The 23,165-nt window shown below is 36.0% G+C and overlaps 1 protein-coding gene across 2 annotated transcripts; it reads left to right on the top strand.

Moving 5' to 3' along the window:
• The first annotated feature begins 47 nt into the window (after positions 1 to 47).
• On the top strand, positions 48 to 22,180 carry pins (G-protein-signaling modulator pins). Of its 2 annotated transcripts, none has more exons than XM_071588533.1 (13): positions 48 to 356; positions 549 to 778; positions 868 to 1,003; positions 1,085 to 1,227; positions 1,383 to 1,506; positions 1,595 to 1,710; positions 2,464 to 2,630; positions 2,735 to 2,832; positions 6,759 to 6,968; positions 15,002 to 15,100; positions 16,076 to 16,388; positions 18,658 to 18,965; positions 21,827 to 22,180. In XM_071588533.1, the coding sequence occupies exons 1-13, from the start codon at positions 315 to 317 to the stop codon at positions 22,163 to 22,165; spliced, it is 2,325 nt and encodes a 774-aa protein (XP_071444634.1). In that variant the 5' UTR covers positions 48 to 314; the 3' UTR covers positions 22,166 to 22,180. The 2 variants fall into 2 exon arrangements, with proteins under 2 accessions (XP_071444634.1, XP_071444633.1); XM_071588532.1 differs by having other exon boundaries at positions 6,759 to 7,007.
• Positions 22,181 to 23,165: the final 985 nt, after the last annotated feature.

Here is a 23,165-nt window from a genome sequence, read left to right as displayed (position 1 = left end):
GTAGCGGTTGACATCACTTCTCACCCCCCTTGTTGCCCCCACCCAATTGGTGAATATTCAGGGTTGTTTTGTTTATCTTGAAAGTGGGTTCCCTCGATGTTATCAGTTCCCTCTAAAATTATATTCTGCTCTTTTGTGGAGCAGTGTGGGGAAGTACTTCGTAACATTTGTTTGAAGTTTTGATCACAACATTTGTGAGTTTAGTGCACCAACTGATTTCTACCGCCAGCATTTGTATGATGGTCGGATACCCACATCAACCTTCGTTTTCTTGTTTAATTTAGAGAATGTGGAGTTAATTCAAACGCAAAATAATGTCGTCAGTGAGTACAGAGAAACTTTCCTGTGGAATTGGGGTAAGTTCTCGCAATGAATGCCTGACTCTCATCTTCAATTTGTTGGTATTCAAACTTCACATCGTTTGTTTTATTTGGGACAAATGTTTGTGCCTTTAATTTTTCTGTCGTTGAATGCATCGCTAAAATGACGGAGGATTAGCTTTGTACTTTCTTACAATGCATGAAATGGTTTCTCTTTTGTTCGTGTAGAGCGGAGTTGACGGCACTGCGTGCCTTGAATTGGCTTTAGAAGGAGAAAGATTATGTAAAGCTGGGGATTGCCGAGCCGGAGTGGCGTATTTTGAAGCTGCTATTTCGGCGGGCACTGATGATTTAAGGACTTTAAGTGCAATTTATAGCCAATTGGGAAATGCTTACTTTTACCTGGGTGACTATGTCAAAGCAATGCAATACCACAAACATGATCTCACCTTGGCGAGGTATGTGAATGCTCGTTAATCTTGTGTTATCATCTATTTTTCTGTGTTAGTTAAACACTGTGTACATTTATCTTTCTATCATGTCCCAGAACAATGGGAGATAAATTGGGAGAAGCAAAGGCTAGTGGCAACCTTGGAAATACCCTGAAAGTAATGGGAAAGTTCGATGAAGCTATGATTTGCTGCAAGAGGCATTTGGAGATTTCACAAGATCTGAATGATAAGGTATAAGAAATAGGTTTAATTTTGAGCAATAGAGTAGCTTGATTGGAGAATATTGTATTATAGTGAACAATTTTATTCTAGGTCGGTGAAGGTAGAGCGCTCTATAATTTAGGAAATGTATACCATGCCAAAGGGAAACACATAGGAAGACTAGGCCAACAAGATCCTGGTGAATTTCCAGAAGAAGTTAGATCATGTCTACAACAAGCTGTTTATTATTATGAGTAAGATACTGTCTGTCTGTGGCTTAAAATACCTTCAGGCCCCTCGATAAGTTTGCTGCTATAACTTTTAAGAAAGAGTTCGCTGTTATTTCATGTTAATTCTGTGTATGGAAACGGAAGGGAGTTTAGCTCAACTAATTTTTTTTCATTTACAGGGAAAATTTGCGTTTGATGAGAGAACTAGGTGATACCGCTGCTCAGGGTCGTGCTTGTGGGAATTTAGGCAACACTCATTATTTGTTGGGTAACTTCAGCCAATCCATCAGCTACCATGATGAGGTGGGTGTTTTTTTCTGTTACTGGAAAAATTTACTGTTGCCCCATGAAAATATCTTGTAATTACATGTGTATTCATATTGACTTACAGAGATTAAAGATTGCTCGAGAATTTGGGGACAAGGCTGCCGAACGTCGTGCGCACAGCAACTTAGGAAATGCCAATATATTTCTTGGAGAATTTGAAAATGCCGCTGAGCACTACAAGTAAGAGCAAACATTATAATTGTGTATGTACCATTTATACTGTGAAATAAGTGTTAAGGAAAACTTCCACTAAGGTGAGAGCCTAACATTTCTTGTTGCCTAGGGTGCATCCAAACCACAATTATCAAATCATTGATTATATATAGTTATGAAGTAATATCAACTGTTTTTAAGTTTGGTTGTTGTTGACAGATGGTTTAACTTTAACAGACATGAATGAAACAAGGATGTGCCCCATTTTTAGTATGCCCATCAAAATTTCCGTAGTGACTAAGTTTAAGCCTTGAGTGAGCATAACTCTCATTTTCTGAGTGACATTGGGCTCTCCCAACATTTCTGCGCCACTTATCCATCGAAAAAATGCTCTCATAGTGTGTACATGTCCAGTGAGGGAATTAAAGAGTTAAATTTGTGTAGTTCACTTGCTATTTATTAAGACATCTGCATCAGACAACAAGCAAAACAGCAATGCTTAATTTATACTATGGAGAAATGCATTCAAATATAACCTATGGTATATATTTTGGGGCTCAGCTGCCATTTGCTTAACCATGTATAAAATTCAAAAGAAAGCCATCAAAATAATCACTGGGAAACCTCATAATGCTAATAAAAATAATGTGGAAGGTGTGTAGATACTTCCTTCTGAGTAATAATGAATGTACTTTGATTTCTTGGATAAATTATTGCCGACATTAGAGGGAAATCATCAGATATTATTCACCAAAGTTGTTGGTTCTTGATATATTTCAGGAGAACTCTAGTACTTGCCCAGGACTTAGGGGATCGTGCAGTTGAGGCTCAAGCATGTTACAGTCTTGGGAACACTTACACTCTACTTCGTGACTATCCAACTGCAGTTGATTATCACTTGCGACACCTGCGAATTGCTCAAGAACTAATGGACCGTGTTGGAGAAGGTAAATGTCTAAGCTGCAGTTTTATAAATCCTAGTGTAACCTATCAGTAAACCTGATTCAACTTACAGCACAATTTATTCGGTTCTTACTTTTAAATTTTTAAGGACGGGCATGTTGGAGTTTAGGAAATGCACATTCAGCAATGGGAAACCATGAGAAGGCTCTCTATTTTGCTTCCAAACATTTAGAAATATCCAAAGAGGTATGTGATCCATTTTCTTTATCTAAGTATTTTATTTTAAACTTGCATGTGATGGTGTATTATCCGTATCTACCGTCAAACTGCCACTGTCGTGCTGAAATTAGAGTTACCAGTGTAATATAAGGATAATTGCACTCAACCAATAGTCTGTTGAGATTTTGTTAATTTCTATGTTGGTTGAATTATACCCTAAACAAAGACAAATATAATAGGATTGCAGATAAATAATTTTTGCATAGTTTATGAGATTTTGAGCTTCATGTTTTTTAGATAATATCTCATTGTCGTAGACTACATCAGCTGTTATGTTAGCAAAGTCAGTACATTCATATAATTAGGTAATGGGGGTGGTGATTTTTATGTAATTCTCAAAAATCATGAAATGTCATCTGCTTTCAGTTATTCACCTTAAACTTACTTTCACAGGGAACAGAGTACATTGTGTCCAGTGATGTATAATGAATGCCATAGTCTATAATTGGTTAATTATTTTCTTTTGTGAAACATCATTGAACTGATTCAGTGGTATTTAGTAATTTACAATGTAGTCATATAATTTGAAATGATTGAGATTTTATGAAATTGGAGGCACATCATATTTGAATTTTCTGTAAGTTAGCGTACAAATTGTGGGAGTAACATATTTTAACTTGCCAAAATGAATTAAAATTGTTTTTTCTACCATTCTGGATTCTGTTGGTGACCTATTTAGTAATTCACTCATATTGATGTTAATATGTGCTGAGTTCCTTGAAGGTCCTGAACTCCTTTGGTTTTCCACAAGTTCCAGTTGAACTTCTTAAATTATTTTTGTCTCAATTAAAATGCTGTTGCTTAAGTCTGAAAGATAAAAATCTTCCTAGTAGAGTGATTTATGGAGGCTTTTGCCATAACTAACAAACTATATATATTTTTTACTAAGTATGCTTTTTTTTAAATAAATAGTAATAACTAGTATATGTATGCTATTTTTCTCGTAAATGTTTACAATTTTGTACCATATTATTTCTGTGAGGGAATTGGAGTCATAGTGACCAAATACATCTAGTCATAACTTATTTTCCCCTTAAAAAGTTTTGTTTATCCACCCCACCCCTTCTTGAGTTAGGTAAGTTTATAAAAGTGAAAAGGATAATCCTTAGAGCATGCTTGTTTTCAATTCCATTGGCAACCTAAAGATACTGTAATACTATTTTACTTCCTTGAATTACTGACATTGTCAATTAAATAAAATGTATAATACTGTATATTAGTGATATACTAACAACAATAACTTTTGAAAGGACTAAAATTCACTTTTGAAACTTTTTTCAGTCAAGGCCCTGGGATTTCTCTGTATTCTTTTATGTGTACACATTTGTAATTTCTGTTATTCTTCTCAACCATTTTATTGATCTTTACCCAATATTTTTTGTGGAGGTTTTGTTTACTAACAGAGGAGTCCCCTAACCCAAAGAAGGTTTGATAAAATGATTCCATTAAAACAAATTAAGGCTCATATAAAGCAATATAATTGATATTAATTTCAGAATCATTTGGAACTTATAAATAACTTCTGCAAAGTCTTCTCTGGTACAGTCTGAACATTTCTTGTTTCTAAACTAATTTTTCAAGTATCTTTTTCAAAATGCTTTTAATTTCTATCTTCTGTATTTTGTAAGTAATTTAATTCAACAAACTACCACCAACCACAGTTATCCAATGGAAGGTTGGTTTAATAGGTGAGGATAGAGCCTACCCAAAACTAAGCCATATTACATGTAAAACTCACAAGTCACAGTAGTAGTGGTATGAGTTCCTTATTCATTATGCCTTCTATAGTTTCCCACGATGATCTGGTACCCAAAAAATCACTCGACTTGAGTGAAGCTGAGGGTGCTCCTAGGCATTCCTGGGAATAAAACCCTGGCCCTCTGGGGGTTAGCCCAGCACTATTCCTCCAAATTCATCAATTAGGGAAAGATATTCCTTGCTGACTATAATTATCACAGTCATACGAGTACATTTAACAAGGCAAACAGATTATCACAAAGGTCAGCACCTGCAGTACTCCTGCAAATACGCCCTTTGTTATGATTGCTTGTAAATTAAAAAAATGTATTTTTAGGAATGGGAAAAGTGACTATTTAAATGACACCAAGGAGCAGGGATAAAGATTCCTATCATTGTCACTGTCCCTCAAAATGACCCCATCATGCTTACAACCATCAAGGGGAATTTCCTGTGAATTACCCTTGAAAGTGTTAGCTAATGGAATTTTTGTAAATTATGCTCAACTGGAAGTTATTGTGAAATTGCATGTACATATTGTTTTGGATCACATATGGTATTGATTTTAGAATACTGGGGGTCAATGCTAGGTTCATGGACTAAGGCATATTAGGTTAATCATCTAATCCCAAATAGCAGTGGTCTGTAATAACAACTTTTTCCTGCACCAAGGGCCTTTCATTGTTCAGTTTTCTCAAACAATCGTAAATTAAATAATTATTTAATGTTGCATTTACCCTTTGTACATTTTTTCATTGATTTATTATTTTCTATAAGATATCTTGTCTGGAGATACCTGTGTTTAGATAGTAAAGCCTAAAAACAATTGATCAATTTTACTAATAAATCTGAATAAGTTTAAAATTATGTAACACAGCTTGCTTGCATCAGAACTCATCTATTTTATGCTGATACGGTCAGATTTGACATTTATGTTACCAGTAATGTTAAGAAAACTTCAGTGTAATGATGAAAATGTCATTTTTCAAGTGAATCTCCAGTTAATCTAACTCACCAATCTACGCATGTTGGTCATACAAGTTTAACGCTATCTTATTTCAGATAAAAAGTGTCAAATTTTGTGTTGAAAGATTGCCATCCACTAATTATTGTCAATGAACAGGAGGTGGAGAGTTTGAATCAAAGGGTGTAGAAAATTTGAATCCTCTGTCTCCAAACCTGCTATTGCTCCCTTCATTGTGTGAGAGCATCCCACCATTTTTTAGTCTAGAATATATTTGAGGTCTTTGCCATTATTATTATATCTTCCAGCTCCATCAACTTTTAATTGGTAAATTCTCTTGGGTGGAATTGAAATAATTCAAACATCATTTGCTTTGACTTTTAATTCTAATGTTCTAACTATTTTCACCAGTCCGCATATATTTGCTCTGTGTATTTTACTCACCAAATCCTGTGCTGTCCTGAGTACCTCTATAACACAGCAGTATGCTTTTTATTGCCATCATCTCTATTAAGAAGATGTGTGAGCTAATGGATGTGAATGTGAAGTTTGGTAAATTCCTGTTTGATGTCAAGTCAGTGCTACAGCACTGATGCCATCTTGCTGTCAAGCCCTTGCCTCTCTGTTGATTGTCATTGGCTGACTGAAAGAATGGTATTGGAGCTTTCTATATTTCTTATTATTGGCTCTAGGAATTTACCTAACATCACATCATCTCTATTAGATTATTGGCATCATCTATTGAGTTTGATCTATAATGATGCAGATTGATGCAGATGCAGAATGATTCAGATGATGCCAATAATCTATAGATTATTGGCATCATCTGAATTTGCCAATGACTTGAACAGTGAGGTCAGACTACAACATAAGCATACTAATGTCATATGGCCATTGGAGCTGTGTAAGTCAAATACTTAGACAAAGTATTCTTGCTTGGAAAAAGAATGAGAAAAAGAGACAAAGTATTCCTTCCCAATCTATTTTTGTATCAATAAGCAACTTAATAGGGTTCAACATACTAGCCCAAGGGTGCAGTTTTGTTAATTACATAAACAGGTTCTTTTTTTTATTCACATCCTTCCATGAATGGACAGATAGCAAATGCCTTATCCCTTTAAATAAGAGCCTTATGCCTCCTTCCCTTATGTCTAATTTGAAGAAGCAGTTACTGAGAAATGATCCATTTCAGATTGGGGACCAAATGGGCCAGGCCACTGCTCAAATGAACGTTGGTGATCTTCGGAAAGTGCTCGGTCTTCCTCCAGGAGCTGGAGTGTTGGATTGCTCCACGCCACCCAGTGACTCCAGTGTGGACCAGGGAGATGGTGGGGGCGTGGCAACAGAGCAGGAGTGCGCTCCTGGGCGCTCCCCCTCCTCCTCCTCGGACTGGAGGAACAGGGTGAGGCGAAAGAGCATGGAACAGCTGGATTTGATTAAGGTCTGGTAGTTATTTGACCCCTCCCATCCTCGCCCATCCCAATCATCCATAATGTCCTCCTCTCGACGGGAGAAATGCACTGAAAGTGATGGTAATTCCATTATTATTCAAGACTCTGCATGCATAGAGATGAATCACTTTCCTTTGATGCCCAAATATAAACATCCTTCAGAATCTTAAATGTTTTAGGAAATTCAATTAAAAGATCGAAAAATGTCAATCAGTGTTGTATGTATTATTGAACTTTATGTAAACAATATCATCAGTATGCTGAAAAAACTCGCACCATTTTCATAAGCAAAAACTGCATTTCACTTTTCGTATGGAAATAGTCATATGACATTTTGAGGGTTAAGGAATGTATTCATATAATTTTCAATTGCAAGATGAATCTAATTTTCATTACAAATTGGTGGTATAGGAGCATAACATGGGAGTTAGAAAATGCATCTCTTTTTGTTGCATACTATGATGTATCGTTTTATTTTTTTAATAATGGGTTATAGAAGAATTGGATGTACCAGAAATGGGAACAATTTTAAAATTTATTTATTTTCCCGAATAACCTTAACCTTGCTGCCATCGAACAAATCATACTACCCTCATCTGTCTCAACGGTCTCTATGCTCTCCTTTTTTCTCTCCCTTCCTCAAGGTCCATGGATCACAAAATTAAATCAGAATATTTTAAACACCGCATTGACAATTCTCTTACTCATCTCTAGCTAAAATCTGCTGCACACCAAGCTTTTTTTCATATTTAAAACTTTCTTTTACCGCGTCTTTTCTTATAGAATCTCTGAATAACTTTCCTAATGCTCGTTTACCGTCCTTCTTAGATATCTCTCCCCTTTCACTCACTCCATTTTTCATTACGCATTCCACATGCGTGTCCTCTCTGACATTTATTTTCGTTTCCTCTCAATCTCGGACACAATTCTCGTTAGTTTTACGAACATATCTGTCAGTTTATATAAGGTCCATAGGTCTCAATCGAAATAAATTCACATAAACTGTTTACTTTTTGATTTGGTAATCCTTATCTGGGAGATTTCCATTTGTGCTATTGACTCATCGATTTTCAACCTATTTTTATAAGTTGGCAGCTTTTTTAGTGAGACTCCATCATCATCAGCCGTTGCCAGCATTTTTTGCGATTGGTTTATGGCGTTGCGCTACAATGGAGTTTCTTCTTCAGTCATGATATCCTTCACTGAAAACAAAAGAAAATGAAGGTTTATACTACCTTGATCAAAATATTCCCGGAATAACCACCGTGTGGCGCTCCCATCGTTCCGATTTGAGTTCTGTTTTTTTTGTTAAATTGGTACATCTGTTGTTGATATTCCCTTTAAATCTTAGTGTCATAACTTGACATTTGCAAAAGTTACGTAGCCAAGAGTACATCTATCTCTGTGTGTGTTGGCGATTTTTTACAATTTCAGAAATGGATTTAAATTTGCAACAACGAACTTGTATTAAATTTTGCGTAAAAAACGGATTTAGTGGCGCACGGACGTTGGAAATGTTGGAAAAGTGTTTCGGCAACGATTCTCTAAAAAAAACGGTCGTTTACCAGTGGCACGAGCGGTTCGGAAGTGGTCGTGGGTCAATCGAAGATGATGAACGCAGTGGCAGACCATCGACGTCGAAAGTCGGTGAAAAAATTGATAAAGTAAAAGAAATGTTGGTCAATAACCGCAAATTAACCATCAGAGAAATAGTGGAGGACTTGAACATTGCCTATGGATCCGCCCAAGACATTGTGGTTAATGATTTGGGTTTCCGTCGTGTAGCAGCAAAAGACCTCAATTTCATGCAAAAAAGAGACCGTGTTGACGTCGCAAAAGACATGATTTGCGAGGCTGAATCCGATCCCACATTCATCAAAAGGATCATTACTGGAGACGAGACGTGGGTTTATGAGTACGACACGCAATCCAGACATCAGGCAAGTGAATGGCGTTCACCAAATGAGCCGAGACCAAAAAAACCACGTCGTTTTCAGTCAAAAAAGAAGGCAATGCTGACGGTTTTCATGGATTACAACGGTGTAGTGCATCATGAATTTTTGCCAGAAGGCCAGACAGTAAACAAAGAGTATTATTTGGGCGTTATGAGACGTTTGCGTGAAGCAATTCGCCGAAAGAGACCAGAAATGTGGGCAGAAAACTCGTGGATTTTGCACCATGATAACGCACCGTCGCACAGTGCTATCATTATTCGTAATTTTTTGACGAAAACTGCAACAAATACCATCCAACAGCCACCGAATTCACCTGATTTGGCTCCCTGTGACTTCTTTCTGTTCAATCGAGTTAAAAAACCATTACGGGGAACGCGTTTTAGCAGCCGAGAGGAAGTAATGGAAAAATCGCAGGAAGCACTGATGGACATACCGAAAACCGAATATAAAAAATGTTTCGAGGATTGGATCAAGCGCTGGCATAAGTGTGTTGCAGTCGATGGGGATTACTTTGAAGGGGACAATATAGATTTAGATGAATAAACTTGTATTTTTAATTTTCTGAATAAATTCCGGGAAATTTTTGATCAAGGTAGTAGAATGTATTTCACAGTTGGCAGGATGATCAATTGTTTTAAACATCTTTAACAGACCCTGTAAGCAGCAATACCAATCCAAATGGCGTTTTTTAATGCTCAAGGCATGCCAGGAGTCCATGCGCATGGAGTTTGTGTTCGCTCAACAATCAATTAGCTATGGCAATTCGGACCTTACTTTCTGATTATCCCTCATAGTAGTGAAACAGAGACAATATTTTTCACGGGGGTGTCATAAGTCACATGATGTAGGTCTGTCATTCATTTGTTGACTGTATATAGTCAATAGTGGATCGAGAGCACCCTTTCACTCAAAGTGAGAGGTAAGAAAGGGATTAGTAACGCTGTATCATGAGATGAGGGAGGAGGATATTGGAAAATATCTAGTGCAGGGTTTTCGGTATGTTCTTTGCTCTTCTAATCTCAGTTTTTAGAAGAATAGCCGTTTCTTTCCTCAAAAATGAGAGTATGTTAATTGACCCAGAAAGGTATGCTTTGTATTTGTTTCAATTTTAGGTATAAATTATTACATTTTTATTCACTGGGTATCCAAAATATTAGTTGGTCTCCTAGTAGAATTCTACTGGAAAACCATTGTTTATTTTTGGGCAAACGTGGTAGTTTTTATTTATTGTGAATGATTGTGTCCTGGAATGCTTATTGTTGTCATTTTTACACTTGGTCTTGGAATTATTATGGATTGCAAGCTTGCATTTGGCTGTTATATGTTGTTATTACTTCAATTTTAAATTTTTGCCCTTTAAAGGAGTACTCTAACTGTCGGAACAAAATCCAAGCAAATCTAAAACCTAAGCAAACAGAAATTATGGATTACACTGTTCACCCAGTGTATGCACGTTACCGTGCAATTGAAAAGTTGCGGATTGTGTGTCTACCTGGATTTTGGGAGTCAATTTCTTCCTAGAGGCAAACCTGGGAATTTTACTTCTTGTAACTAATCTCACTTTGTTATTGCTTGTTTTTAAGAGTAATAGTTCATTTAATCTTGACACCCTTTAATTGGCTTTAATTAAAATGTTCTATCATTTACAAAAGTGTGTTTCTAGTTTGATAGTCTCATGTATTTCATTCTCTCCTAAGATTTTAAAGATTTTACTTCAAATAATTGTACTCATGGTGGAATCCTGATATAATGATTCTGGCATGTAATGAAAATTTCTTATAGATTAATTCCCAAGTTTTGCAATACAGCAAATGATTTATCTGTAATGTAAATCGATGGACTATATGGCCTGAGTATTATATCTTAAGTGGCCATTTGATGTTATGATTGTTGCAGCACCAGCATAAAAATTGAAAGCATAAAATTGCATTAATTTTTTATGTTCAAGTGCTAATTTTCCACTGTCTCTTAGCCCATTGAGAATTCTTGGATATATGCATTTTTCATGACTCCTGATTTATGTGGGACTTGACAATTTCATTCAAACCATGGCCCTGCCATGCATTGTCAAAGGATTCAGTTTAAAATTCAGAAATTTGCACCCTCTGCCTTTTCTATTGATGTTGCTGGCAGATGTGATGTAAGACGTCAATTTAATATTGAGTTCATCATCTTTCCAGTCTTTTTTCATGTGGAAAGGTACTTCTAAGGTAAAAGGCTGAATTATTTTTCAAAATATCATCGTCATCCAAAATGTGATGTACATTCAAGTCAATGTGTGTGATATGAAACAAGTGCTGTCACCAAAATAGAGCATTCAAATTTTTATGCATATTATTCAACTACAAGAAATGCCATGAAAATGGCATTGTATAAGTTTGCAATATACAATTTTTAAGAGTCACCTATTTCATATACTAATAAATATGATGTGTAATTCCCACATTGATGAATATCCTATCCAAAAAGTTATAGGAATTAGCTAATTATGTAATTTTAAAATTGCCACTCATAAGAATAAGGTTTGATATAAACTATAGTCATCAACCCGAAGGTTGGTTTGATAGGTGAGGGTAGAGCTCACCTAGTACCAAGCCCAACAGCCTGTGAAATTCTAATGTCAGGAAGGTCAGGTACTTGAAAAATAACATAGCTTAGGTGTAGGCGAGGATGCCCAGAAAGGCATGTCTGAGTTTTAAACTGGGTGCCCTCCCTCAATTTGATATATTAGGTGTTGTTTGTATGGTTTATGAAATCTCATTATATCAAGAATCCACTTAATTTGTACAGCATTATGGAAATGCCAAATTTTAAAAAAATTCATCAGAGCTTAATGTATTCCATTTTATACTGAAGGTCCCATAGTTCTGCTGCTTATGTGGCTGGGAGTAATTAACTGATGACAAGAATAGGAATCTAAAATATTATGTTTAATTTTCAATTATTGTGCTTATAATTATGGATTGAAGCTGCATTAAATGTAGAATGCACACTAGAGAATTTTTAATACATGACAAGTTGTTTTTTCAATCACGCTTTTGCTTAACATTGAAATGATTCACAAGTGTTAAAAACATTTTATGCCTTCCATTTGTATGTTTATGTTTTTCTTGTTCCTGCCATAATAACAGGTCTTCTCACTGTCATACAAATGCATATTTGAATCTTATATTGTTGCTTTAACTTTTATGGAAAGCTTATTAAGGTGTTAAAAGAATAGTTTTCAGTTTTGAGCATTTTTGCCTGTGAATAGTTTAGTTGCTAAGATATGCCTGTCATAGTTTATAGTCCTTCACTCATGCCAGCCGCACAAGTGTCTCTCATTGTAAATGTAAAAGTTTACGTAAAAATTCTGTTATTTCATCAATGCACCATCATTGTGTACATCATCCATCAGGCCTGTCATATACAACACCAGGAGTAAGACTAATCCTGACAGGGATGTGGGTGTTCTGGGTCTTGAACTGACATTTCTATGATTAAAACACTCATAAAATTCTGCCACATAATACTTGTGTATATATTATATGAATTTCATGAGCATTACAAATTATTATTCCATTTAGTGTTTTTCTGCAAAAAATGCTTCATAATTCACTAAATTCAATCCTCCTTAAAGGTGTAATGGATATTTAGTCATTCCCTTTCACATTCATTGCAAATTTTATCACTTCCTTCCCAATGCCCGAAGGAAAAAAAGATTTTCTATTCCAGTGGCGTACCAGATCTACAGCATCACATCTACCATTTACCACATCTAAACTTATACCCTTCTTTCCTGCTCCCATTAAAATTATTTTAGTAATTTTTTTATCTAAATGTGTTGGAATATCAACTATTGAAAAAGCATCATGGAGGCAGTGGGATGGGAAACTGCTTAATGAGGAAATAACAGTTTTCTGGAAATAAAAAAAATATCTTGTGAAGCAAGAACAGCTATATTATAAAATCTCAGAACAGCCTTACACTTAGGAAATATTGTGATAATTGCATAATTTATATAACTTTGTACAGGGTTTTATTAATTTTATCTTTTATTTGATGATTTTTATCAAATTTGAAATTAGTTGGACAACTTTTCACTCTTCTTCAATGAATTAATTAATGTTAGAAAATGGGGAAATGCAAGTATTGCTACCGTGGTTTGGTGGCTGGAGGGATGGGATCAGAGTTACAATTAGCCTCCAAGCTACATATATTTGAAAAGGATCAAAGCAGGAAGGGTGAAAAAGAATGCAGTGGCAGCATAGTTATGTATTCAATCATATGTTAAGGCTTATCAATTGTCATAATTGGTTCGTTTTCAATAGATTTAAATAATTTGTTTTGAAGTTTTCATTGCTATCTGAATAGATCATTACCAAATAGTTTGTGTAATGGGGAGTGGTAGTGGAGAGAGTAGATGGACAAATGCATTTTGGGAATTGTACTGGACAATTTAATTATGTTGACTTACCTTATTCTAAATCAAAACAGACTCAGCATTTTATTTGCTTTATGAACTCAGCCAGTCCATATCCAAATTTCTTCATATGGTAAACACACCAAGGCATTATTAGCAGTGGAATGTAGCTATTCACAAACTCATTACACAATATTTAATTTATATCACAGAGCTAACACATTTTCACAGAGCTATAACAGGGTGGCCCAGCAATCTGCTTCATTCCTTGAGAACTAGAAAAAGAGTGGGAATGGGAAAAGACCTTGAAAGAAGTCATGGAAAAAATCTGGGATTGTGCATTAAAACGATGAAGGATGAATGTTATTATATTGGAAAATATGTAGTGGCGAGTTGATGGAGAAATAGCTTTACAATCACTCTTTAAAAAATAGGCCTCTTGTTTTCTTCATTTAAATTTAATATGAATGACTAATTCAGTAATTTTTTTGAAGCAGCGGCTTTATTTTTATTCTGCAGGAGGGCATAGAATTGTATGTCACATAAGTATTCTTTGTTTAAGTATTTTTACAATTAACTGGGTGCCTTGCTATGAAACAATTGCATACCTTCCGCTGGACTACAACTGAGTAATATTTGTAATGGTTCTTACTTCTTTGAGTGAGAATGCCACAGTAGTTAGTTCAACACATCATGAATGATTTTTTCCAGTGACTGTAGGCACCCACTAATTTTCTCCCCTAGTAGGTATACATTATGTCTCGATAAATGATCAACATTTCTAGTTCCATTTTAACAGTTCTCAAGGAAAAATCAATTTTTGGTAGGTTTATTGTGACCTCCTACTTAAAGCCATAATGAGCTTGAATTTATATTTATTTTCGTATTTGTTTTTCCCAGAATGTTGGAAATAAAAAATTTAAAACTGTGTCACATGTAAACATGGTTACATTCTATTAAATGTGATAAATTGTTTCAGGCATAACTTGTGCAATTTTTTCATGGTGAATAGCATCAAAATAGAACTTTGTAATTCCACGTAGAAAACATATACTGTGACACGACCTGGGATTCACTGTGCTGCAGGTCTGATGATGCTGCATCCCAGTGAAACCTAGATCACGTCAAATTGTATTTTCTGTGTGGAATTACAAAGTTTTATACTCATGTAATAAATACTTCTCAGCTAGGTGCTTAAAAAAAGCTAGACTAAATAACTACGAGTTAGATAAACTGTCCACTTATAAGTAAGATGTTTATTTAGGTGAGCAACAATTTTTAACAATTATTTTTATTAATTCATTATATGCCCATAAGTTTCTGTGCGACAGGGAAAAATGATGCAATATATAAACATGTAAATTTAGCAGTATCCTTTCGATTAATCAGGGAAATTTTCGTAAAAATTATGGCACAATCTTTCATTCAAATACTTTTCATTCTTGAAAACCTAAAGAACCCAGGAATCTAAAAACCATCTTATTTGGCTGGGCACTCTGTGTAACGTGTGAAATATGTGGCACACCTTTTTCTACAGTTTATGATTTTCCATGTCATTTTAACTTTAACAAAAGTATTGACTTCCTATTGAAAGTGAGATCAATTCGTTTCCTTTTCTGTTGTCCAGCTTACTCCAGATGGGAAACAGAGGAGTGTTGGTGCAGCAGTTGCATTGCAGGCTGCCTCTTCTGGTTCCCTTCCCCCGCCATCTCCAGTTGATGGGAAGGTATGTCATTGAATTGTGCTCTTCTGCCTATGAACATAATCTTTAGAAATTTCCAGCAAATGCAGCTGAGACAAAATAAAACCCAAAGAAAGTAAATCATTTTGATGTGTTTCGGCTCTTGTTATGAAGTGTCTTCCTATTTCACTTGTATTCAAACTAAAATACAATGTTGTCCTATCCCTTTTACCATTTTGTAGGGAAAGGCTCAACTTGCCTGAGTTTGAAAGAATTAACTTTGTTTGTAAAAGATTAGTAAGTTTCAATTTGTCTTGTTTTGTTTGATTCATGTTTTATAGTGTATTCACTTTATCATTGAAGTGCAGTGTTCAAAATTATCAATGCTTTCGTTTTATGATTAGGGAGAATTTTGAAGTGGCCCATGATGGATAAAGATTAAATTAATTTGGCATGAGGATTAAATATAAATATATTTCAAATGCTGAGTCATTATAGAATATAAAATACTTTTGCATTGAAAAGGTAGAACTTTAATTAGAAATAGCATGTCTAAATTAACACAGTGATATTTGTTCCTTGTTAATTGTTTCTTCGGGATTTATGAATCCTGCTGAATGATATTGAATTTTGTAGCAAACAACTTAGCATATCCATTTCTCCCATGTTTACCTTCTATGCCCATTGGCCAAAATTGTTTTCATGGAAGAAACTACAATTATTTGAAATTTTGAAATGCTTGGGAACTATCTCATTTTTGATTATTCCATCATCTCTTCCTCTCTTTCTGTTTGCCACAATTACACTTAAATCTTAATAGGTTGTTCTTGGTATCACTAGAAGTTTAAATAGTTAGAATTGCATTTTATACACTACAGGAAAATCAATGGTACATTTCACCATTTTAATTCATAATTATTCTTCCTATTGTTCGACTCTATTGAGAAAAGAATAATTTTCTGAATGTTTGTCAACTAGAGTGATTGACCTAGGCATTTATGATGATCACACCTTTTTCAGGCTAGCTCAGGTCACCTGGATGATGAGGAGTCATTTTTTGAGCTGCTCTCCAGGTTTCAATCAAAGAGGATGGACGACCAACGTTGCTCGCTCAATGTGGCTGAGAACAACAAAGAGAACAATGTTCATTTGGCCCAAACATCGAACCTTGTCAAAAACAACTTTGCTCTGAGCAATAATAATAATGTTACCAATCTTGCTGGAGGAAATCTGGGTGCTGACAAAGTCACAGTCCTCAATAACAGCACCGCTCACAAGAGTGCTCTGAATAATGCCAATGGGAACAATAAAGCACCAGTGATAACAAGCAATGGTGAGTTGGCCAGTGGATTAGTATTGGTGCCCTTTTTTTGACTACACCTGTCATATAATGATGGGCATTGGTGGTGGAATTGTCCAAATTTAAAGCTTCAAGCTCATATGAGATGTATTCATTGCTATAAAATCAAGTGGTAATTTATTAATTATTTATTTTTGTCATCTACTGTTTTAAGTGAGGTTTTTGGGTGAATACTTGCTCACTTAAAACTCCTGTTTTTCTTAAGCTAGCATAACAAGACGAGGCCTGACACCTGACACTACAGTAAATCCTTCTTCAATTCCACATGTCATCCCTATTCTTTCCCCTTCCTTTCTTGCCTAACATTCTCACTTCTATCGCAGTCTTTAATATCCTATTCCCAATCAAATGAATCCATCTTTCTCCTGCCTCCTTTGGATTTCTTCCAGCAATTTTCTCTCCTGCCTCACCATACAGAGCACTTACTCATTTGTTTTCCTTTCTGCCCACTTCACCTCTTTCATCCTACCCTACACCCACATCTCAAAAGCCTCTAATCTGTACCTGTTCCTATATTTTGCTTGTATATCTTCTTGTCTGTTTTATGTATCTTTTTTCAGCGACCAAGTTTCTGAGCCAGCCAAAACCATGTTCCATACCAAAATTTTCACTAGTATTTCTTAACCTCTTTACTTAGCATCCATGTCATCTCTTCCCTCCTCTTTGTGGAAACTCCTTTGCTGATGCAATTCTTCATTTTATATCCCAACTACTGTGGCAATCTCCGACCATGGAAATTTTAAAATATATAAACTGTTCCACCTGCTCTAGTTTTTGCTGTCGGTGATAGCTTACTGATTAATTCTGTGTTCCTTGCTTTGTTAACACCAGATGGTTGTGAAATATAATTTGATTCCAAATGGTAGCAGAGATGGTATTGTTTTTGTTGTGACTTTCTAGCAAACTTAGTAGTAGCATTTAGGGGAGGCGACCAGCAGCCGAGGTCATTTGCGCCTTAGGGGATGGACAGGAAAGGATGAAGGGTGGAGAGAAACCCGGCGTCGGCATTAGCCTACTCTTAACGAAAGGCACCAAGGGGTCCACAGCTTAACATCCCGTCTGACGGACGGCTTACTCACTCAAAGTGCCCTCCACAAAGCACCTCAAGGAGGGATCAAGATACCACTGAAAATATTCAACACCATCGGGATTTGAACCCGGGCCCTCAGGGTGGGAAGCCAGTGCGTTAGCCCCCACACCATCTCGATCCCCTCCGGCAAATTTTCATCATTAATTAGCTACTCTTGTGTTCCATGTTCCAGAGTTGGGTCTTTTCTTCTTTCATCTTGACTACTACAGGTCTTTTGGCAATGAAGCACTTAAGTGCATACTGTGTGATCCAGCAAGGTATGAAAATTGCTGTTAGATAGGTGTTCAGGATGCACATATTGAGAATGCATGCATAATGTAACAGCAATGTTCAAAACTGTCTCCTAATAAACAAATCAAGGCAAATGTATATGACCTGTGAACTGTTTTCTTCATTTGTATATATGTGCATCCTGTTTGCCTTATAGATATGGTAAATTTATATATTGTACAGTTTCAGGCTTCACTTGAGGGAAGTATTTAGTATCCATATTAAAAGAAATTTGTACTAATCCAAATAACATCTGTGGAAATACACAGAATATTTTAATATGAATACTCTTATTTTCCTGTAATAAATTATTTACATATTCCAACTGGACACATGAACATTAGGCTGAAAAAGTGTACAAATGACACAGAAAAGTTAGTTCAGAAATTCGTAGTTTTGGGAGATGCCATGGCAGTTACTTAGTCATACACTGATCGTGCATGCAGGAAATTCACAGTGTACAAATTAATTGCCTTGACGACCAGGATTTAAACCCTGGTTCCCTCGATTTCCATCCTATGCTTTACCCAATTAAGATGTGCTCTTAGAATGTGAATTTGATAGGGCATTGACAGCCTGTACTTCTTGTTATTTTAAAAATCATAGATATTTTCAGTGTAAGTTGACACCTTGATAGCTCAATTTGTTGAAGCACTTGGCTGAAAATCGAGGGAATTAGGGTTCAAGTCAAAGTTAAGGCAAATGATTTTGTACCCTGTGAAATTTGTGCATTTCAATTGATTCTGTAAAGCAAGAGGTACAGGAGATGAGCTGATCTATAGAAATATCAATTTCAGTTTTCACCTTGCCCGTTCTAAAAGAAAGACATTTATTACTATCCACGCAGGTTGTTACTTGAATTCTCTCTCCTTTTATTGCCAGACTTGTCATCCGTGGGAGTGGGGAACAACGGAGGGGGGGAAGCCGCGGGTAGGTTGCAGGATGACCTCCTGGATCTGATTGCAGGCATGCAGAGCAAGAGAATGGATGAGCAGAGAGTCGCCCTGCCTCATCTCCCTGGGCTGCACCCCCCCAGGGCCCAGGCCAATAACACGTCTTCCTCGGTGGTGCACAGCCATCCTGCCCTGCAGCACCTCACCAGCAACAACACGCTGGCTTGCAACCCAAGTGATGTCTCCACAACTGCCCCACCTGACGACTCATTCTTTGAAATGCTCATGCGCTGCCAGGTGAGTTGATTCATTCTGAAAGCAGCCATTTCTGCAATGTGACCATTGTGCAGAGTGTTGAATATTGAAATATGCATGGAGCAACTGTAAGTTACCATCTTAATGCAGTGCAGCCCATTTTTGCGACATTGAGAGAGTAAAGGCAAGCTCAAGTTTGCAACATGGAGGATTGTAGCTGTCCTCAAGGCATTAGAAGTCAGAAGAGGAAAATGTTACTATTATTCCATAGGATTAAATGATTATCTGGGAACTATAGTATGCTCTATATCAGTGCAAATCAAAATTAACTTTTTCTATGAAACTAAAGCAGACCTTTCATTTCATATGGATTTTACAGTTAAATTTTGTTGTGGTACACTTACAGTTCTTGCATAGCATAAGGGTGATCTCTGTTACACTTGTATTTCAGTTGATAAGTGCTAGTTCACGGAATGCATTGTTCATATAAGATTCAAATCTCAGTTTGTATTTGTAACCCTTTTATTGGGCTCTTGCTCATATGGTTTTTTGGTGCCATAGTTGTTATATTTTCCAGAATTTTGTTTTAAATCTATGTGCAATGATTGAGATTGAGTCATGAATAGAGTAATTATTGACATTTTATTTTAATTTTACATTCCCAGCTAAGTTACAAAAGGAATTTAAAGCTAACCAATATTTTTTGCAAACAAAAAGAATTCTTAACCAAAGTCTAGAATTGCTAAGGGTTACAGATATAATGTAATATTTAAACCTTGCTGACCTGTGCATTGGCAATAACATGATATTTGAAATAAATTGTATGTAGGTGCAATGCAATGATTTCAAAGTGTAAAAATCATTTGCCTTGACTGCGATCCCATTCAAGGCAAATGATTTTCATATTTTGAAATAGTTTCATTGAAATGTGATTAGTATATGTCTCCATTAAAAGTTAATGCAGCATCTCCCACTGTATTTTAAAATATATTCAAGTATTTTTCTTATTATATATTCATGGAAGAAGAAAAAATATTGCTAAATTGTTATGACCCACAAATCTGAAGTGCAATATACACCCTATAAACTTGCATTTCAAATTAATGTAACTCTCATAAATTTTTAATTAGTTAAGAGACTTTGTGTTGTTCATAAGTTGTCATCATAAATAAGCAATGATGTTGCTTTCATGATCACAAAACTTTCTTGTATGTTCTCCAAGAAGTAGTCAGTAAATTGCCAACTCATGTGGATATGAGGTGGGCTGCACCAATGATCCACTTTAAAATATGTTACTTACTTATCTGAGAGAAATCAGATGTTGTTCGTGAATTGCTATCATGCATAAATGGTGTCTTTGTTGCAGTCACAGTCACACAACTTTCTTTGAATTCTCCAGGGTGCAGTCAGTAAATATTTCAATGAAATGATATGGTACCCTTCATAATAATGCTCATTAAAAATTAGTATTTTTTGCATAATAAACCTTTGATTAATAAAAAGAAAAAAATTGCTGTTAATGTGTTATCATAGATTAGACACATGCTATTGCAATCACCAAACTTTCTCCAATGTGTATATCATTGATCATCATTTTAACAATATTGTGCTATATCCAAAAGAGGAAAAGAATACCAGCTTGTATGAAATGAAGATTAGTTCCCCAGCAAGCTTGTAAGTGGTACTTTTGAATGGCGATTTACTTATGGGATACTGAGTTGTATAAAAGTAACTGGAAAACATATATTAAATGGGTCTTAAAGAAATATTGTAGGTAATTATTTCACGTTACGGAAATGCCATGAACATTTTTGCAATTCAAGATTTTTTGTAAAGGAAGGGCTTGTATCTTTTCTTAGCAATGATTAAATTTAATGTTTGATAATCTGATGTTAATTGTAGCTTTATTAATGCTGGTTCATATTTTTTCTTTTTATGGCTTAATAGAATGACATTATTTTCATAAGTGCTCTGATATGCAGGGTATGAAATACATAATGTGCTTATTAAATTGGTTATTTTTGAGATTAATGGAAGTGGTCATCTTCCATGGACACAATACCTGTGTGTTATTTTTTCTTGTTCCTTAGGAGTTGGGACACAAAGGACAAACTTGTTTCTTCCAAGTCAAAATTGTTTGTAGAATTTAAATGAAATTTTACTTCACATATGTGTCTGTGGCACATTTTTCATCCGCCTCAGATCCAGCAAAGGTTTTATTGTTGTCTGTCAAATGTCAGATGACTCTCTGAGATATTTAGTAAAATCTTTTTTTTTTAATTAATGAATTACTGATTGTAGCCCGACCGGGTTTCTATGTATTAAATCATCATCAGGTAACAAACTGAAGTTGTGTGCCATCTTATAGACATTTAAGTTTCCCGAAGGAGGGGAGATGATGTGGCAGGAAACGAAGGGGGGAGGGAGAGACTTCAGTTTGTTACCTGATGATGGTTTAATACATCAAAACCCGGTCGTAAAATAAAAATTTTATCAAGTGGACAAGTGCTAAATCAGTCATTCATTATGTTCGACTTCCACCACATGAAGCCCAAAGCTACTCAATTTGTTTTTTGTAATTGCTGTAAGTTGATTACAGAGGTGTAAGTATTACCAAAACTTTAGATTGACCAGTCCGTCAAAATAAACAACAAGACTGTGAACTTTGGCGCAAACAGAATAGGCAACTTGTTAAACAGTTTTAATAGTGCATGTATTGAAAATTGCTGATTTTTGAGCCCTAAAATGATGAGGTTATATTGGATACAAACCTCTGTTGTACTTCAATTTTTTTCACTCTTGAATTTGAGAAAAAAGTAATGTACTTGGTCACTTGAGGAAGCATCTTGGTTCGTGTGTCAGCTGTATGTCATAGAGCTGATGTTTTTTTGGCATCCCATCAGAGCACGAGGCTTGAGGATCAGCGCAGCACTCTGCCTGCCAATGGTGAGGAGGCCTCACCACCCCTGCCAGCCCCATCAAGAGGCCCGACGGTGCCTGACGAGGACTTCTTCTCCCTCATCATGCGCCTTCAGTCAGGGCGTATGGAAGACCAAAGGGCCGCAGTGCCTCCCCTGCACAGCAACTCGGTGCAGCAGGGCCCCTCGTCATCCACAGGGGGTCGTCGAGGAGAGGATTCAAGGTTCAAAGTGCTCCCGTCTTCCAGCAACCAGCAGTCGTCGCAGCAGGGCCACAGTGGGAAGGGGAGTGGGTCATATTCGCGGAAGGATAAGAAGAAGTGATAAAAAAGTAGGGGGGAGGTGAATGGGGGGGAGGGAGGAAGAATGTGCGTAGGGCAGGAGGTGAAGAGGAGAATCATCTTGATTCCAGGAGAGAAAGGGTAAGGAGGAGTGAGGAAGACAAATGATTTGCACCCTCCTAATACTCCATGGCATGTACTACTTCTTCCACGTGATGACCAACATCCTGTTTGGTTAATTAACTTGCAGCTTCCTCTCGATAAATGAATAAGTGATGGGTCCCAATTGGGTTGGTGGTGTTTTGGGATCAGTGACCTTTGTGAGTCAATAAGGAAACAGCTGATTGGCCACATATCGAAACCACAATAATAAAATTTGGATGAATAGTTGTTTGCCTACAAAAATATTGAACTTAAAATGAGTGCCAAATGAGATTTAGTCATCTCTGGTAATGAGGTACATGTGGTTCGCCTTGGTTGGTAATTTTCCTGCCAAAATGGTCTAATTATTTTTTTAAAAAGAGGTGGAGACTTTGTTTCCCTGTATATTTCGAAAATTTGAACAAATTTTTTCAATATCTTCTTCTCTCTTCTTATATTTGATCTTCATCTTCTGTTGGGTTTATTTAATGCCCATAGCAGTTCTTTTATTTCGTGAATTGTAGAGGAATCTATGAAGTAGGTCAAAAAAATACACTTTCCTCTAATAAAAACCTCATTTTAAATATGTTATGTATTCACTTCCAGTTGTGGCCAATCTAATTGTGAAATGTGTGTCAGTGAAAAATTTGAAATCTTCCCCTGAAAATTTCCTTGAAATTGCTAAAGTTTCTTCAATAAGTCGTAAAAAAAAGTTTCCATTGAGTCCTGTCATAAATATTTTTGAGTTGAGAATAGATTATAGTTTATGAATTTCCTGTCTCCATATACATAAGTCATTGCTTTCCTAATATGAGAAAGAAATAGAGCCCTATAATGTGTGCATTATAAGTAGTTGAAATATCTCAGATAGTCTATTTGTCTTTATTTTTAAATACAAAATA

The sequence above is a fragment of the Hetaerina americana genome, unplaced genomic scaffold, assembly GCF_022747635.1.
Source record: "Hetaerina americana unplaced genomic scaffold, ioHetAmer1.1.p SCAF_3, whole genome shotgun sequence".
NCBI classification, from domain to species: domain Eukaryota; kingdom Metazoa; phylum Arthropoda; class Insecta; order Odonata; family Calopterygidae; genus Hetaerina; species Hetaerina americana.
This window is presented reverse-complemented; position numbering and strand designations above follow the sequence as displayed.